This window comes from Orbicella franksi, chromosome 2 (assembly GCF_964199315.1).
Source record: "Orbicella franksi chromosome 2, jaOrbFran1.1, whole genome shotgun sequence".
NCBI lineage: Eukaryota > Metazoa > Cnidaria > Anthozoa > Scleractinia > Merulinidae > Orbicella > Orbicella franksi.
In genome coordinates, this window is record NC_138146.1 from 24,408,588 (window position 1) to 24,427,929 (window position 19,342).

The 19,342-nt window shown below is 40.1% G+C and overlaps 2 protein-coding genes across 2 annotated transcripts in view; both read left to right on the forward strand.

The window, feature by feature from the left end:
- The window catches only part of LOC145478832 (uncharacterized), a gene marked incomplete at its 3' end in the record, with an annotated part of 117,481 nt that extends 112,944 nt beyond the window's left edge, over nucleotides 1-4,537 (forward strand). The window contains exon 2 of the mRNA XM_081457012.1: nucleotides 3,320-4,537. Coding sequence (XP_081313138.1) covers nucleotides 3,566-4,537 — 972 coding nt within the window. The remainder of the gene's footprint in view (nucleotides 1-3,319) is intronic.
- LOC145478820 (heat shock cognate 71 kDa protein-like) lies at nucleotides 1,998-18,736 on the forward strand. Its single transcript, XM_081456998.1, has 7 exons — nucleotides 1,998-2,373; nucleotides 9,751-9,825; nucleotides 9,917-9,991; nucleotides 10,975-11,104; nucleotides 12,941-13,358; nucleotides 16,046-16,466; nucleotides 17,459-18,736. Exons 1-7 carry the CDS (start codon nucleotides 2,170-2,172, stop codon nucleotides 17,711-17,713), a joined length of 1,578 nt encoding a protein of 525 aa, XP_081313124.1. The 5' UTR covers nucleotides 1,998-2,169; the 3' UTR covers nucleotides 17,714-18,736.
- Nucleotides 18,737-19,342: the final 606 nt, after the last annotated feature.

Genomic DNA, 19,342 nt, shown 5'->3' on the forward strand with positions numbered 1-19,342 from the left:
TAGCCAGAACACTGGCAGTGTTATAAGTCCACACTACTGTACTGTGAATGATTCAATCTAAAGGCCACACCCATGAGTACAAGTTGGCTTTTTTTAAACAAAAATTAAGAACCTGAAAAAACTTAGGTTCTTATAGGCGGCTATTTACTGTATAGGGGAATAAAACAAAAGAAATCGCATTGAAAATAAGGGATAAATAATTAATTTCATTTGTATGATTTTCCTAAGCCTCGGAGCCAAGTCAAATTTCAATATATCGAAATTGACCCATTAAGCGAATAAGTTCTTTTCGTCAGAAAGTCACTTGACAAATGCATAATTGCGTCGCTGGGACAACATCCTGAAAGCGTTGGAATCTGTGTCAGCAGTAGGCCAAAATAAATAGTCTAAATCAGTCTCTCAACCAAAACGGCGATGAATAAGCGACGAAGGAACAATTACATGGAGACGAACGACAAGACTTGTTTTGAAATCTGCGCAGTGAAAGAATTACGAACTGCCAAGGCGAATCTCGCTTTATTGTTAAATGATACTTCAGTGTATACTTAAAAAATGAAATAGCGCCGCTTGGTTCGAGAAATTAAACTGACAGCTTTAAGAGGCAGGTTTTTGTTTTTGTTTTCTTTAATAAAAAAAAAAGTCAATCAATCCCAGAGAAATTTCTGCTCTGTGTGTAACATTGTCGGAAACTATAGGGTAATGTCGCCTTCATTGCGTGACTTTGTTATGTCACGGTAATGTCTACGTAAGGATCGCGTGCAAGTTCGGATTCATAGCCGGGAAACTGCTACTATGCCTACTTGATTTAATCACGAAGTGTTCTCAAAATGGTCTTTAATAAATCGACGGAGAAACTGAAACAGTTTTAACTGCCTTTTGCAAGGTTCAAGCTCTCCTCTTTGTACTTAGATAATTCTCATAGTTTTAAAATGGATTGAGAAATTTTATTCGCGAAATTTTATCAGTTGGAAACGTTTTGTCACGTATTCTATAATTACTAATGATACTTTGACACCTGGGAGTGGCTTCCTGCATGTAACAATGGAAAGACGCTATTATTATTTTTTTTATTATTATTATTTTTTTTATGCTGAATTTGTTGCCCTTGAAAAGATCTTTTTAGCTTGGGCGCTTTCTTGCCCCATTTCAGACCATGTGATGATACTCTTGTGAATTCTCGCTTTCAAATTTTTAAATAGTCGTGTGTGTATGAACGAATAATTTTTATATAAACAATTTTCTAGAGAATATCACGTGGTCGGTAATGGAAAACAAACCGCCCAGGTTAAAAAGGTCTGTATCTTTAGCACGATTCTTCGATAAGTAGCGTGATCCACTAGAGTTTTTCCGCACAACAACCTCACAGATCAGCTTTACCCATTATGACACTAGACGTGTAAATTCCCCGCCCGTTCGATTGTAAGGGCCTGTTACTTCATGTCAAAATCTTTAAAGAGCTGACCTAGAAATGTACGCATTTGTTACTGAACGTCATATTTCGTTATTCAAAGGTGGCCTGTAGCGAGGAGGAAACAACCTCGACAAAGCTCATGTAGATAAAGAGCGTTGGATCAAGTCGTTAGTCTATAATTACAACGATTTTGTAAAGATCTTCTATATCTGAGAAGCAATCATATGCTTTTAAAATTTATGTGGTTTCATAAGGTATTTGCGAAACTAGCGAGCTGAATAAAATAAAACAGCAAAGTCACTCCAGTTCACATCTGGACGTGCGACTCTTTCTTGAAAGTCGAACGTGCCATCTCATTTACATGCCTGAGGTCGTGAGATGTATATTTGCATTTGTAAGGTTCTTAGTGGAGAAAAGCACTACTTAGGACAAAGCGTGACGCAACACTACAACAAACAAACAGTAAAATTTGCTAAAACTCTTTGCGCAAAAGTCATCGCTCAAGTTCTAAAGTACAACTTCTAATGTTGCGATCGGCAATAGAAATTTTTAAGGTTTGTACATTTTATTTTTTTGTTTCATTTTTTAAAACGTTTCGTGCACCAAGGGCGGTGAAGGGCGTTCAATGGTTCATCATGAATAGCGGGCGTAAAATATATTCCGCCCATTATTTGCCACGTTTCACAGGGCTCTATTTAATATGCAGAATCTCGTTTATTAAAAGACAGGTTTGGTGAGTGGAGCTAAGTTTAAAAACCATGTCTAAGGCTACAGCAATCGGAATTGATTTTGGAACTTGTTACACACGTGTCGCTATTTACCGGAACGAGAAGCCAGAGATAATCAAGAACGACAAAGGCAATGAGTCTACACCGAGCGTTGTCGCTTTTACCGACACAGGTGTTTTAGTAGGCGAGTCAGCAGTGGATCAAATGTTTGAAAACGCAAGCAACACAGTGTTTGCTAGGTGTGCATCAACATCAATACATTTTACTTAACAGTTCAACGCAACATATCGCAATATTGTTTACCCAGTATTTGCAAGCCCCGGCCAAACGATCGCAACATTTCGATGCAACATACTGCAACATTGTTTTGCCCAACATGTTGCGCGCGTTTGCCACCCTGTTGCGACGTGTTGCGACATGTTGGGAGTTGAAAATCGAACTAGTGCGCGTGCCCTGGCGCAACATTGGCCGTTTTCACACCAGAGACGGATAATGCTTCTAAGACGGGTTATCCGTCTAGCACGGATAATCCGTCTTAGTGTGAAAACGGAACGGTGCTCATTTAAGACGGATAATCCGTCTATTTTTATCGGTCCGATTATCCGTCTACATACCTGACCAAACGACTACAACATCATGCTTGCATCATAGACACTCAACCGTGAAACCATGAACCAACGGACCGTATTTTTACATGCAGCTAAAGAGAGCAATTGCACTCCATTAAAGAGCTAACCGTTCCCAAGTCAGTGCTAATTTAAGCTAACCGAAACGCTACTCAGGCTAACCGGAGTGCTTTTCAGGCTACCCTAAGTAGTATTTAGGCTAACCGGGGTGCTGTTTAGTGTAATTTAGTATATTCTCAGCTCCGACTATTGCATTTCTAGCTCTCTGATTGGCTCAAAAACTCCGACTATGAGCCATTAGTCGGAGTTTTACCTTATATGGAAAACAGTGCGCCAAGTTTAAAAATTTTCCGCTCTGTAAAATTGTTGAAATAAAAATCGGCGGCAAAAACCCGATTAAGAATATACTAAAACAATTATTCCATTCGACCTTGTTGGATATGAAGTGATCATATCTAACTCTTTAATGGAGTGCAATTGCTATTTATCACTTCATATCCAACGCGGTTTCATGGAATAATTGTTAAATATTCGTAACCGGAAGTTGTGTTAAGCTGTTGTATTACCCAAGATGCTTAGAGAATAAAGTTGTTGTGTTGAGCAAGCCTAGTCAACTTGTGTTGTTGTGTCACCGAGCCATACTTTTGCTAGTATGTTTCATTTTGGCGACGAGGATGGGATACTCTACATGCACGAAGACGCATGAGAAATCCAGTGAAGTTTTGATTTTCTCTGTGTGAGGAAAAAGGTTTGTTTTCGACCGAGGCAACTTGATCAAAGTTTGAGCACGTGCTATCAAAATGGCGGGAATTGGATTGTTTGGTCGTGTCGGCGAGTTCAGCCCTGAGCGAGAGACTTTTCGTTCCTATGTGGAAAGAATGGAAATGTTCTTCATGGCAAATAATATCATAGAAGAAACAGGCGAGGGTAAAGAGGAAGCCAATCTCGCAGTTGCAAATAGAAAACGTGCTATCTTTCTGACTGAGATTGGACCCGAAGCATATTCTACCCTGAGCAATCTGCTGGCACCACTGAAACCAAAAGACACTCCTTTTGCGGACATTGTCAAAGCATTGGAGAAACATTACAATCCAGCGCCATTGGAGATAGCAGAGAGTTTTCATTTTGGAACTCGCTATCAAAAACAAGACGAATCCATCAGTGACTTTATTGTGGCCTTGAAGAAGTTATCGATTCATTGTAACTACGGAGAGTTTCTCAACCGAGCTCTGAGAGACCGTTTTGTGTGCGGATTGAACAATCCCAAAATACAGAATAAACTTTTGAACACCGAGGATCTTTCTTTTGAGAAAGCGTGCCAGATTGCCAAGTCAATGGAAATGGCAGAGAAGAACACCCGAGAATTCCGTCCTGTCAGTGCAAGTAATGACAGCCAAGGCATAGTAAATAAACTGGAAACTGTAAACACTAAGGAACCGTCATGTTACCGGTGTGGTGGTAAGCATGCTGCAACTAAGTGTAAATTTAAGTCAGCAAAATGCTACAAATGTAGCAAAGTAGGTCACCTTGCATCAGTTTGTCGCAGTAAAGATGTTGAGTCTAGCATGAAAACAAAACAACCAGGAGCTAAAGGTACTGTTCATAGTGTCTTAGAATCAAACACAGAAGGTTATGATGATAATGATGAGTTAGGTCTTTATTCCATGTATGCAGTTGGTACAGATAATCCTACCAACAAAAGTTATACTGTAGAAATGACCATAAATGGTTCACCATGTGCAATGGAAGTAGACACTGCAGCTGATTACTCAATAATGAGAAAGAGCACACATTCTCAGAAATTCAGTAATTTTCCACTTCGCCCATCAAAAGTTGAATTGAAAACCTATACGGGTGAAACCCTTACAGTGTGTGGTGAAATGCTGTGTGATGTAGTGTGCAAGGGCCATGAATATACATTGCCAATTATTGTAGCTGATTATGAGAAGAAGGCTACTTTGCTGGGAAGAAATTTGTTAAACCATATAAGGCTTGAGTGGGGTGAAATATTTAGTTTAACAAGATCCGAGTTGGAAAGTGCCAAAAGTCAACTTGATAGATTACTAGTTAAACACAGTGAGTTGTTCAAAGATAGCTATGAGGGCATGAAAGGGTTGGAAGCACACATCACCATGAAAGATGGTGCAGAGCCCATATTTATTAAGCCACGTAGGGTTCCATATGCACTAAAAGATGAAGTTGAAAAGGAGTTGGATAAACTAGAGAAAAATGGGGTAATCGTTAAAACTGACAGATCAGACTGGGCAAGCCCAATAGTAGTTGTGCCAAAGGCTGACAAATCGGTTAGAATTTGTGGGGACTACAAAGTAACCATCAACTCAGCTGTTGAAGATGAGCAGTATCCCCTTCCCACCCAACAGGACTTGTATGCTGCCCTCTCGGGATCAAAATTTTTCAGCAAACTTGATTTGTCGCATGCATATGCTCAGCCAAGTGTTGATAAAGCAAGTCGTGAGTACCTGACAATTAGCACACACAAGGGACTCTATTCCTACACCAAATTACCATATGGGGTTAAATCAGCACCTAAAATATTCCAAGCTAAAATGGATATGATTTTGCAAGGAGTAGAAAAATGTGTGTGTAAACAGGATGACATTCTTATTGGTGGTGTCAGTTGGCAGGAGAACATCAAAATCCTGGCTGAGGTATTGGAGAGGTTGCATAAATATAACCTGCATTTGAAGATGGCAAAGTGTGAATTTCTGAAGAGGGAAGTTGTCTATTTGGGTTTGAAGATAGATGCTGAAGGTTTGCATCCAGTTGAGGAAAAAGTAGATGCTGTAAAAAGGGCACCAGTACCACAAAACGTCAGTGAGCTGAGATCTGTTTTGGGCATGGTCCAGTACTATCACCCATTTCTACCAGGTTTAGCAACCACACTAGCACCATTACATGAGCTCCTCAAAAAGGGTGTCCAGTGGACATGGACAAAAGAGTGTCAGCAAGCATACGAAGCTTGTAAACAAGGTCTCACCAGTGATGCACTGTTGGTGCATTATGATGGGGACCGTGAACTGAGACTTGCTTGTGATGCGTCCAGCTATGGAATTGGAGCAGTTATTAGCCACGTGATGGATGATGGCCAGGAGAGGCCAATAGCCTATGCCTCTCGGACACTGAGTTCAAGTGAAAGGAACTATGCACAAATTGAGCGTGAAGCATTATCAATTGTTTTTGGTGTGAAAAAATTTCACCAGTTTTTGTATGGGCGTAAATTTACCCTGATCACTGATCACAAACCATTGTTGGCAATTTTCAATCCAAAATCCGCTATCCCCACACTAGCAGCAGCTCGAATGCAGAGGTGGGCTCTAGTACTTTCGGCGTATGACTATGAGATTGAATACAAAAGATCTGAAGACCATGCCAACTGTGATGCTCTCTCGAGGCTACCACATGAGGACTCCACAGTGGGAAGTGAGGGTGTGGTCTACAGTGTGAGTGTAATTGATGATGATTTTCCAATCACTGCAGAAGATATAGGAAAGGCAACCCTTGTAGATACTGTACTTGGTAAGGTACATCAATTTGTGATGTCAGGTTGGCCAGAAGGGTGTCCTGATGAGACCCTCAAACCCTATCATAATAGAAGAAATGAGCTGTCCTGTGAACAGGATTGTGTCCTTTGGAGCTCTAGGGTGATTATTCCACCAATCTTTAGAGCCAAAATGCTGGGGCAGTTGCATTGGGAACACCCTGGTATATGTGGTATGAAAGCATTTGCTCGTACATGCATGTGGTGGCCAAAAATGGATCAGGAAATCGAGGAAGCAGTGAGAGTATGTACAGTATGCCAAAATGTTAGAAATGCCCCACCCAGTGCACCCCTGATCCCATGGAAGTGGCCAACTAGACCATTTCAACGGATCCATATTGATTTCTGTCAGAAGGGTAATGATTACCTCCTTGTAGTAATCGATGGCCACTCAAAGTGGATTGAAGTGAAACATATGAGCTCTACAACTACTGAACGGACTATTGATGAGCTCCGTTTAATTTTTGCTACTCATGGTTTACCTGAAGAGGTGGTGTCTGACAACGGACCACAATTTACGTCCATTGAATTTGCCGAATTCATGCGCAAAAACGGCATCAAGCACACGTTGGTTCCACCCTATCACCCTCAATCTAATGGGGCAGCGGAGAGGTCTGTGAGAGTTGTTAAGGATGCTTTAGTTAAACAAGTGCTTGAGGGTAAAAAGGGTATCTCTATGAAACACAGACTTGCTAATTTTCTATTTCGGTATCGCACAACCCCTCACAGTACAACTGGTGTGACCCCCGCTGAGTTGATGGTGAAGCGTTGCCTAAGAACAAGATTAAGTCTGATTAAGCCTAATCTGGCACAAGTTGTAGAGAGTAAGCGAGAGAAACAGAAAATGTATAAGGATTTGAAATGTAAGAGGGAAAGATCCTTTGTAAGAAATGACAGGGTGCGGGTACGAAACCCGAGAGCTAATTCTAAGACTGATAAGTGGATTCCAGGCACTATAATTAAAGTTTGTGGGCCCAGAACCTATGTAGTTAGGACAGGACACAAAACCAGATATGTGCACACTGATCACATGATAAGAGCACATGATAATGTACCAGATGATGTCAGTGAGCCAGATGTCGTGGTGCCTGAATCAAGTGGTCAGAAAATAAATGATGATGATGTGAATCCTCTCGATAGTACTTCTGAACCACATGTAGATCTGCCTGAAAACGAGGATACTGTTGTATCTCCTTTAGTTGTAAGTAGTCCACCTACAGTTTTGCGAAGATCTCAAAGGATTAGAAAACCAGTTGTTAAACTTAACCTGTAACTGTAGGTTATCACTATGTCTTGGGTATAAGTGCATCCTGAAAATCTGGGGGAAAGCAGCGTAATATATTCGTAACCGGAAGTTGTGTTAAGCTGTTGTATTACCCAAGATGCTTAGAGAATAAAGTTGTTGTGTTGAGCAAGCCTAGTCAACTTGTGTTGTTATGTCACCGAGCCATACTTTTGCTAGTATGTTTCATTTAGGTTAACCAGAGTGATATTCAGGCTAACCGGAGAACATTTTAGTGTGGTGCAATTTCCTTCTTCAGCCGCAATTGTATTTTTGATAGCCGCCATGATTGTTTTTAACATGTATGCAAATTGGCTACATGATTTCTGACTGAGGGGGCAAGTAAGTCAAAATCGACAAATGCGACTGGATCCTTTTTATTTCCGGGAAAATTTTACGTACTCTTATTATGCTTCGAGTCCTGGTTAATTATTCTAAATTCTATGCAATTTACTTGTATTTCTAAAGAGCCAAGCGGCTTGCGTAGTTCGCAATTCAAGATATCGATGAACTAACCATAACATTGAAATCAATGATCTATAATGGGGCTTTCGCTAGACAAACCGACCGATTTTTCCAGAACTATCATCTTTGCTTTGTTCCCTCCTTCCCCCCCCCCCCGCCCCCCCACCCCCGCAAGGTCTTGAAAAAGAAATTTCATGCACGCGAGATCAACGTTACTTTGATAAATAGACGATATTACTTGGCTACGAAATTTTACGAGTGAAACACGGTATTTTTCAACATGTACAAGGGAAGAGAAATTTAGTTTCTTCAAGCGGCCATGTGATGTTCTATTATGATATTAATAAATACCAGTGAAATACCAAACCATTTCTATTTTGTTGCGAAAGGTGCGATTTATTAAGTTACCATAGCAGCGGTGATCTTTTCACATGAGAAGATAACATGTTATTTCCACTTGTGAAGGTATGCTTTCGCGCGAAAGCTCACTTTGTGCTATGTAATAACACAATAGAGTTTATGTTCTTGGGCATAAATATGTTCTGGGCCCGACTCAGACTCATTTTAGCCCGAGCCGTTAGGCGAGGGTTAAATGAGCCTGAGAAGGGCCCAAAACATATTTATGCCAAAGAAAATAATCTACTTAATCTCTTTTACTATTATGATCACTTTGGAGGGCATTGAGAAAATAACAACTGAAAAAAATGACAACAAAACAGTTTGAACAATCACGCGAGCATTTACAAGTTGAATGGCTTTTATTTTCCCTCAATGAAAATACACAATACATAATGCGAAGCTGGCTTGAAATTACAAAATCTTGCCATTTGAGTTTTCAAAAATTGTAGAAAACATGAAAGGAAAGTTCGATAAAGCTTATTTGTAAGTGTTGAAATTAACTGTACAATACACCGAATGCAAATATGGCGGATCACTCGGTCGGCGCCCGGGACGAGTCGCATGAAAGCCAGGCTAAGATTTAAGATTTAAACGACTTCAAACATCTTGTTCGCTTGTGTGAACTCGACATCTTCCAGGTTGTTTATCGACCTTGAAATAGGTTGTCTCGTAATTGTGCGGTGAGTAGCAGCTCGTATACCAGTCAAGGCACTTGGCGTGATATCTGTTTTCTTGTTTGTTTTCACCTTGGCAAAAAATCCCTTCAGTTCAGCGGGGCTCAAAAAAGATCACAGCTTATCTTTCGCTTCTCTAGCCACCGAGTAAACTTCTTCAAACCCCAAGAGATCTGTTTCTTGGTGTTTACTGGCACGGAATCAGCCTCTATATTTTGTAGATCTTCTTCCTCTAGTTGAGAAGATTGAGAATTTAAATTTTCTTCGTTGTTTACTGTGTTTTCAGCCATGATTTGGGCATGAAATTAAAATGGCGCCATCATTTCTTTCACCAACGCTGCAAGAAAACGACGCGAGCATTGCAATGGCTTCTCTATCTTGATTGGCTGCATATATCGTACGACTGTTTGATTCTCACTTTTCATTGATTTATTTCAGCGGGCTAAAACACATTTTTAGCCCGCCAATGATTTTCCATTTTAGCCCGCAAAATGCCGCGCCACAATGCCCGACAAGGTGATAATAATAAATAAGAGTTTCACTCGAGCCAAACGTCTCGAACTTATTATTCTTCGATCTCACCATTTACATGTGTCGTTTACATTAGACATCAAGCGCCTTATTGGTCGTCGTTTCGACGAAGCTTGCGTGGTTTCTGACATGGAGAGGTGGCCTTTTCAGGTAATAAGCCGATGAGAATTATTTTGTCAGCTGCTAGACCATTAGCAATCTGTTTGTGGTAATATTTTCTTTAATTTTATTCACGATGAAGGTTATAGATGATTCGGGAAGACCAAAGTTTCAAGTGCAATTTAAAGGAGAGACAAAATCTTTCTTTCCTGAAGAGGTAAGGTTTCTGCAGTGCTTTAGTCAATGAGCCAGTTCGTCAGTCAGCCAGCCAGCCAACCAACCAACCCGTTTATATGGTCTCGGGTACCCGAGACAAGCCTTCCCCCTAGTTACCCCGGTAGAGCTAACTTTTCACTTATTTCCTTGCAAAATTCAACCAACCGTTTACATGAGGATCGCGAACCTGTCTCGACAAGTATGGTAACCCTGCTGGCAAGTAATGTCTAGATTTAAACCAGAGTTTTGTATCAAAGAATTGAAAATTAACTCGGCAAAACCCACTGTAAGAGAATGACCGAGGGAAACTCAAAGAAAGAGCGACATTTGCACATTTGATTGTTCAATGAGGGTTATGAATACGTTATCACATATAAGCGCTCAGTTACCTCACAGAGGGAGGGTTTTCTCGGACACCCGAGACCATATAAATGGAGCCATAGACGCAGGGTGCTTTTGCGAAAAAGTTTTGGAAAAGTGCTATACATTCTTTAGTCACAGCTCATATATTTATTAAGCTTTGGTTTTGCATTACATTGCTTTGTGATTGGTTGAAAAGTCTCGCGCGATTTTCTCATCAACTCCGAAGTAAACCAGAACCAATGGCGTCTCGCTCGCACACTTTTTCGAGCGCGTTGTGCCAGCTGCACTATATTTAGTTGATTAGTCTTGATTAGTCAGTGGACGGTGTTTGTCCTTTGTTATTGGTAATTACTTTGGGTAATCACTTCAGTTTTTATTACTTTCGTTTTGATGTTTCGGCACTCAATAGAAAAGCGGTCTATTCAGTTACGTGTTATTTTCAGTGACTGGAAAGGATGGAATCGAACCAAGCCTCAAATTTGAACAAACACAATCCCTCAATTTATTTGTTTTCAGTAATATCGTGCAAATTAACAGCTGAGGGAATTGAGGTAGCGGGAATAATTCGATCAGTTGCATATAAACTTTGGTTACTGAATGTGATGCACCTGACTTTTATAGGTTGCGGCCATGATTTTTAAGAAGATGAAGAAGATAGCGGAATCGCACCTTGGTACAGAGGTTACTGATGCTGTCATCTCTGTCCCTGCTTATTACAATAACACCCAACGTGAAGCTACGCGAAACGCAGGTGCACTGGTTATTTTTCAGTCATGGTTTTATTCCTCGAAACATAAAAAATAGGATTTAAGGTGGCTGAAAACAGTTAATTAGGGTCGTTTTTAGCAGGTCATGCTGTTGCTACGGTAACCTATTATGTCACGAAAATGATGACAACGCGTTTACCAATGATTGGGCAGTTTTGTGATCACGTGCCACGGGGACTGTAGCATCAATTGATAAAGAGAGGTTATAAAGACCCTTCAAAATTTAAGACTCGGAAGCTGCTTGAGATAAAGCAGAATCAAAATCAAAGTCGTGTATTAAGCTGCCGTAATCCAGGAAGGATAATTAAAGAAAATTCATGATGAGTAATCGGCGAGCGTAAAACATCACTTGCCAAAGTGAAACAGTAGGGAGTTTAAACGGCGACGCCGGCGTAACAGTCGGGCACAAATTAAAAGCGATAAAGTAAGCTTGAAAAGTTGTCAGTGTTGAATGTTTACATTTTACGTTGCTTTACGGTGTAACAAAAGGCTTTAAAAGTTGCCAAAGTTGGAAATTTCGGAGCAGTCCGTACTCGGGGTCCGGATCGATGGGAAAATCCGGACCGCTGGAGCGCGCGCGATTAGCCAATCAGACTCAAGGATTTAGGATTCCAGACAGCTGAGAAGCTGGAGAAAAAGAAATAAGTCCTAATATATTATCAGCATGTATATCAAAGCATGTTGGATTCACTATGGCTGCTATAAAATGAATTGAATGAAAATTTATCCTCGTCTGCAGCAGTTAGTTTGTGTACGAAACATGCAAGTTAATTGAAAGATTTCTATATTTTTATGCCCATGCTTGATCGATATTCGACCACCGTTCGGAGATCGAAAGTTGGATGGAGTTCGATTGGTCAAAACAAAAAAACAATACTGAATCAAAGGAGTAGTCTGACTCAATCTGTACGTTTAGTTATTGAGGTACAGACCGACTTTATTCGATTAACCACCAGGAATCAGATTTGTTTGTGTGGTTAGAAAACAGTTTGTCTGGTGTACATGTAAGTAATTATCTTCCTTGTCCGTTTACACTGTGTGAAGTATTTTAAGAATTTCTGCTGACTATAAAACTTTCACCAGTTCTTCAAATGTCAACTTCTGTTGTTTTACATCCTTTTTAGATGCTGCAGAAATCTAGCTAATAAAATTAAAAAAATAATAGAATAAATTAATTTAGATGTTATGGTATTTAACACTGTTGTGCTAATTTGGGACACTAGAAATACAGGAACAAATACTATCAACAGAAAAGAAAACTTGTCTAAAAACCCAACTGGCGCGAAACTGTCCAAAAACCAAATCAACGTAGTGACAGGGTGAAAGATTTGAACCCGAGAATCCCGGATTACAAAATCACAGCATCACTTGATTCAGTCTCTTTGAATAGGACAACGGGCGTTTTTAATTTCCACATGGCAAAAGCTCGACAACTTTCGCTACATGGGGAAAATGGTAGAGAAAATTCCTGGAAAAGTTTTCAGAAAATCCGGGAATTGTCAAATTTCCGAAATGCCAACCATTCAATTAAAAAATTCTGGAAATTTGGGTGTGAAAATCAAATGGGACGGAAATTCTCGATAAAAATTTTTCCAAAATCTTGGTATACCTCGCAAGGTTGTCCTCCCATGAAATGCTGGTCAATTCGCCACTGAAAATGTGCTGCAATTATTTTTGCTCCGATGGAAAGTGCCCAAAGTGTTTCACTTTGCCGTGTACATGAATTACGACGAATTAGTTAAGTCTTAGAGAAAAACATACTTTAGTAGTTCTTTCACATTACATTGCATAACCCTTGCTGTATTCTTGTCATTTTTAAGGTATTATTGCCGGTCTCCATGTTTTGAATATCATGAATGAACCAACTGCTGCTGCCGTCACCTTTGGACTCGCAACAAAATCCGAACAGGAAAGAAAGGTAGTTGTCTTTGACCTCGGAGGTGGTACTTTTGATGTTTCCACTCTAACAATAGGAGAAGGAATCTTTGAAGTCAAGTCCACAAGTGGGGATACCCATTTAGGTGGAAGGGACTTTGATTTACAAGTCGCAGATTACTTTAGAGAAGAAATAATGAAGAAACACGGAAAAGATATCACCACCAAAGAACCAGCTTTTCATCGATTGAGCATTGCCTCTGAACAAGCCAAGCTCATCTTATCCTCTGCTCAATTATCTGACGTTGCTGTTAAAGCTCTTTTGCAAGATGTCGACTTCGAGACCTCCATCACACGCGCTAAGTTTGTTTGTTTACTTGTAGTTAAGATGACGTGTTTGGTTTTACTAAGCTTTACTATAGTGTAGCATTTTACCCGTGTACAATTATGAAAACTTAATGACTGGTCCTGAGGGAAACAGTTATTTTTGTTCCCGAGAATCTCAATGTTTTCCGGGGAAAATTAACTGGTCTTTCGAGGGACCAATTATGAGGTGCTTTGTTAGATGGTACATTAGTAGATTTCACGTGCAACGAGGTGGTCTATCAACATTCGCTGGGTAACAGTGCACTGTCACGCTCTGACATCATAGAGTTTTAAAGTTGCCTACACTGAGACGTTTTGAACAGAGACCTTTAGACTCCCTTTCATTGCTAAATGTCTTGTGGCCTCCAAGAGGGCGCGCGCTATTGGGGAAAAAATTCCTGCTATATAAGAGTACTGGTTACTACATGGATTTCTTTGCAACACGTGAATATTTTGTGAAAAAGATTGAAGAAAGTGAAGGGTTTGGGCGGGAAGTTTATGAGGAAGCGTTATCCTCGTATGCCAATTCAAACTTTTCATTAAACTGATTAAGCGATTAATATTTCGATATATTAATATTCTAACTTGGCTCCGAGGCATAGGGGGATAAAACAAAAGAAATCGCATCCAGGATGAGGGAAGAATACTCAATTTTGTTTAGTTTTATTCCCTTCAACTTCGGAGCCAAGGTAAAATTTTAAACCAAGATGGGATTCTTACATCAGTTTTTACGTACGTTACTAAGGAGATCAATCAGTAAGGTCACTCGCATCATGGTGCATAGGAAGAACCGAAGAAGCATCGGAGCCAAGTTAGAATTTTAACCTATCAGAATCAGAGATCGAAATTGGCCTATTTTGCCGGGGCTTTTTTAAGATAGGAATATTTTTTTGCAAAATTTTCTCAAATTGTTATTTATTTATTTTAAAATTGTATGTTGTTGTTTCCATGACGGCACGTGCTACCAATGATGTTTTAAGTCAGATCGGCAATTTTCTTCAAATTTGGATTTTTGGGTCAAAGTAATGGTCGAAGAGTAATCTCTAATTTCTGAAAAAAAATGAAAAAAACTAAATATTGGCGGAGAAATGGAGGTTTTACGTTATGGCTGGAAGTAAAAGTTTCCTCTTGATTGACAGCCCTATAACGCGTATGCAATCAACCGAGACGACTTCCGTGGGAATATTACCAATATAGATACCACGAATTGGCTGGCTACTCACCTCTACTCAGTTGATCAGCATTGTTAATCCAGGCATTTTTCGTATTAGGTGTAATTCTATTAAGTTATAAGTAAACATGGACCACGGAAAACTCCATGGACCAGTTTGAAAAAGCGAAAACAGCGAAGAACGAGTGAAAATACATCTCGGAGTGAATAAGCGCAAATTGGCCTCGCGGATGAAGCTATACAGTAACTCTTCTGTTGAATCCGATACCGATGAATCGTCGGACTCCTTGAGATCCATTGGAATATTATCCATGCACATTTGCTCCGCCGCGCTTTTTTTTGTTTGTTTTCTTCGCCCAGCCACTCTAGCGTTCGTATCCTCTTTCGTCTTCCCCATTTTGCCAGACCAGCTTCAAGAAAAACCGAGCTACAGAAAAATTATCTCTCCGCCTTGAACGCATTGCGAAACACAAGGGTGTTTTGGAGATTCGCGCTTAAATTTCTTCGATTGCCCTCAAATTTGGACAGTAGCTACAATCGGCGACATATTTAGTTGACACATTGTCTTTCCGTAGTACTCTTAGTGCACCAAATAACACGACTCTTTTACCGCACAGTAAACTGTGGAAAACACCCCGCTCCCCCATTCAGTGTTGCTTGTTTGCTCCTCAAGATCACAGCAATTGCGGCACAACATTGTTTGGGGGAACGGGGGACTGAAAGGACAAGCTAGTGGGGCAAAAAGGGATCACAGTGACGAAATAGGGGGTTAAAAAGTTGAATGTGTCAACAATTTTGTCGCCGATTGTAGATTAACATAATTATTATAATAAACAAAAACGTGTCTGCGAATTGTTTATTTCGAAATATTTTTTCTTTGAGAGCGTTTTTGGTACGATCACTTCACATTTTTTAAATCCTATTTCGAAAATATTCTGTAACTTTTTACTGCAAATGAATAAAGCAAAACGCAGACACACTTTTTTAGCGCTTTTTGTCCTGAAACCGGGGAAAAAATAAATCGGCGAAAAACAACATTCGCTTTGACTTGTAGCTTCCAAAGGTGATTAGGGCGCTCGCATTTACTGCTCCTGAAAAAAATCGGCAATTCATTTTATTTCAAAATTGTTGGTATAGTTTGATAGCCAACTCTATAAACTTTAATTTGATATGGGGGTTTAGGTATCTACCGCTTAAACCGGACGCGTCACATCGCTTGGACGCGAGACACCCGTGAAGGTATACGGTAACCTTAATCGATTCTTTGAACTCTAGTAAACGACCTCTATCAATTGAGAGCGGGGGGGGGGGGAGGGGGGCACATGGAAGATGCAAACCTCTGATTTACAAGCACGTGATATTTGTAGCATAATAATTGCTGTATGCTCTTTTCCTTTCGCAAACGGCGAGAATAGTCGTAACCTTGGTCACAACTTTCTTACATATCGCCTTTTCATTTAGTCACAACGCAACTGTTTGGTATTGGACATAATAAAGGTTATTTTTTTAACAGGTTTCAAGAACTAAATGATGACTTATTTGGATACACACTAGAACTAGTGATCAAAGCTGTGCGAGATAGCAACTTCCAAAGGGTTGAAATTCATGAAATGCTGGTGACTGGTGGGTCTATGCACATCCCAAGGGTTCAAGAGCTACTGAGAGATAATTTCGGTGGAGAAACACTGAACAAAAGCCTCAATCCACAAGAAGCTGTGGTGTATGGAGCCGCTGTTAATGCTGCGATATTAGAAAACGTAGGGAGTGCTGCAACCCAAGACCTACTTCTGTTGGATATCGCACCACTGTCCCTAGGAGTTGAGACGGCTGGAGGGGTGATGACGTCATTAATCAAGCGAAATTCAATACTGCCAACAAAACAAATTCAAACGTTTACCACTTACGCAGACAACCAAAACGCTATTAAAATCCAGGTATTTTATCGCTTCATGTACATCAAGTGTTGTTTTTCGATGTTATGCCACTCGATTTAAAAGCTATATGTAAAGAAGAAAGTGTATTTAAGGAATGAAACCCCTTAAGGAATGAAAGGATTGAATCTACATGAGGATATATGGAAATAGAAAAAGAATGGGATATCTTTTTCTCTTTTACTCACCACACTCTAGCCGTCTTAAAACTGGCGTGAAATTTTACTTCCTGAGTTAGCTTGAACCGCGGAGGGTTTAGACCTTGGACTAACCAGGCTGTGACTCAAAACAAGAACGTAGATCTACACATGTTTCGTAATTGCCTTTATCATATCTCTCAGTTAGTTCGCGCGCTGTCATTGGTCAATTTAGCGGGCCTTATTCTCCTGCACGGCCCGCTAAAATGTAGAGCTGTTTTTGTTACCAAAATGTTTCGTGATTTATCGCCAAGTGTTCTTAATGTTTTAGCAAGTAAAAGTTTAAAACTTTCTTTTACTTCTGAAAATGTGTATTAAAACCTACTAACGACTTAAGAGTCACTTAACAATGATTTCAAATGGAGACGTTTTGCTTTCGAGGTGCGTCAGAATTTGAAGCCGTTCCGCGTGAATAGAAATCGTTCCCTAGCCCGTCAGACACACAGTAGAGATATAATAAATATCTTACTAACCTCGTTTTCTCGGTCCGTACTGTAAGTTAAGGATCCTCGTTTTCCCCTTCGATTTATGGTCCGCGCGCTTCGCGCTTGGGCCATAAATCGATGGGGAAAAACTCGGTCCGTAGCTTACAGTACGGCCCTCGAACTCGGTTAGTAAGAGGTATGTCCTGATATGTAACTAACTGACTTGCTTTGGAATCATTTCAATGTTGTGTTTTTTGGTCCTGAGTTGCATGTATAAGCAGCAACAACCTATATTGAATGCACCTGTATGTCTACTTGGAGAGAGTAAAAAAAACGATTTTCTCTTGCTTTTTCATCTCGATTCTTGCACTAGGTCTTCGAAGGTGAGAGATATATGACTAAAGACAACCATCTTCTTGGCGGCTTTGATCTCGTGGACATCGCACCGGCTCCACGCGGCGTGCCTCAGATCAATGTAGCATTTGAAGTAGATAAAGATGGCATTCTGAGCGTGTCAGCGGTCGATTCTACTACGATGGCGGAGATCCAGGTGATGACGGACAAGGGAGGATTGTCCAAAGAGGATATGGATCGATTGGTCAAGGAAATGGCACAATGCAAACTATAGTTATGGAATGGACTAAATCAGTGTGAAAACAATCGAGGTGCAATTAGAAAGGCCTAAATTAGTGTCAAACCAATCGAGTTGCCATTTATTGGAAAGGGATAAATCAGTGTGAAACCAATCGAGGTGCCATTAAAGAATACTTGGCAATTCATCAAATGATAACATTACATGTATTTTTATTGTGTCAGTGCGAAACGTTCCTGTTCAAAATGACTGATAGCAGTAAGGTACATATCCTCTATTGGTCAACGGCACTAAAAAATGAACTGTTGTAAGCGCAACTGGTAACCCCTTTTCTTTTTGCCCGAGGCCCCAGGAGGGGATTTCAGGATATAATAATGACGGATAGATGCGGATCCGAGGCCTTCTGGGGTTTAAATTTGGGATCTGAGGACTTTTTTATGTGAAAAGTTTGCAGTTTTGTTGCAAACAATTTTAACAGTTTCATTTGCGATTGTTTACATTTTTTTTCCTCTGCGCTTACAAAGAATGACTGCAGTCTGCCTAAAGATGTGACAAATGAATGATCGATAAAGAAAGATGACCGCAAAACCTGTATGGAGCTCCCTTCGTGTTTTGTCTTTTATTTGGTTTAATGTAAAGAAAAAAGGACGTCTGGGATTACATTTTGAGCCTTTGGACATTTTTTTGGCTTTAGCTCGTTTTAGACTGATGGGACCTTTCCTGTATTCTATTTTCAAGTCTCATTCAAACCTGCTAGACTACGAGTAGTCCCTCTTTCGCTTAGTCTGACGTGCGTGACGCGAAAGAAAACCGCGGGAAAAAAATGGCCGCGCGAGTAGTCCCCTCGCTGTTATACCCGAGTACACCTTGTTTTTCCCACCCCTGGGACCGGCCTCCTAACCTCCTTCCAGATACACCACTATTTTTAGGCGACTGATTTTTTGGTCAAAAAATTTCATTTTTGGGAGCGTAATGGACTTTGAAATAGAATCGCTATATGCAGAACTGCATGACCTACACAATAATTGTTAACCATCGGGCACAACCTTTTACACGATATATTGCTTCCAGTGGGCCAATTTCGATATATTAAACACTAACTTGGCTATAGGGGAATAAAACAAAAGAAATCGTATCGAGGATGAGGGATGAATAATTAATTCCATTTGTCTCATTTCCCTAAGCCTCGGAGCCAAGTCAAATTTCAATACATCGAAATTGACCCATGAAGCGAATAAGTTCTTTCGGTCAAAAGGTCACTTGACAAATTTTTGCGTCGCTGGGACAACATCCTGAAAGCGTATAATCTGTGTCAGCAGTAGGCCAAAATAAATAGGCTAAATCAGTCTACCAACCGAAACGGGGATGAAAAAGCGACGAAGGGAAAATTAAATGGAGACGAACGACAAGAATTGTTTGAAATCTGGGCAGTGAAAGAATTACGAAAAATAAGGCGAATGTCGCTTTATTGTTAAGTGATACTTCAATGTGTACTTTTAAAATGAAATAGCGCCGCTTGGTTCGAAAAATTAAACTGACAGCTTTAAAGTGCACCTAACACCAACATTTTTTTTCGCTAAAACAATAAAGCTTATTTTGTGGAGTGATCTGCCGCAAAAATTTTTCGATTTGGTTAAATCTTTGATTTTCTATGTCTCGTCAAAG

What these genes read in the sequence shown, in the direction of transcription:
- LOC145478820 (XM_081456998.1), top strand. Translation starts at nt 2,170, where the DNA reads ATGTCTAAGGCTACAGCAATCGGAATTGATTTTGGAACTTGTTACACA. An exon ending in TGGAGAGGTGGCCTTTTCAG is followed by an intron (nt 9,826 to 9,916) that starts GTAATAAGCCGA and finishes TTCACGATGAAG; the next exon opens with GTTATAGATGATTCGGGAAG. An exon ending in AAAACGCTATTAAAATCCAG is followed by an intron (nt 16,467 to 17,458) that starts GTATTTTATCGC and finishes TTCTTGCACTAG; the next exon opens with GTCTTCGAAGGTGAGAGATA.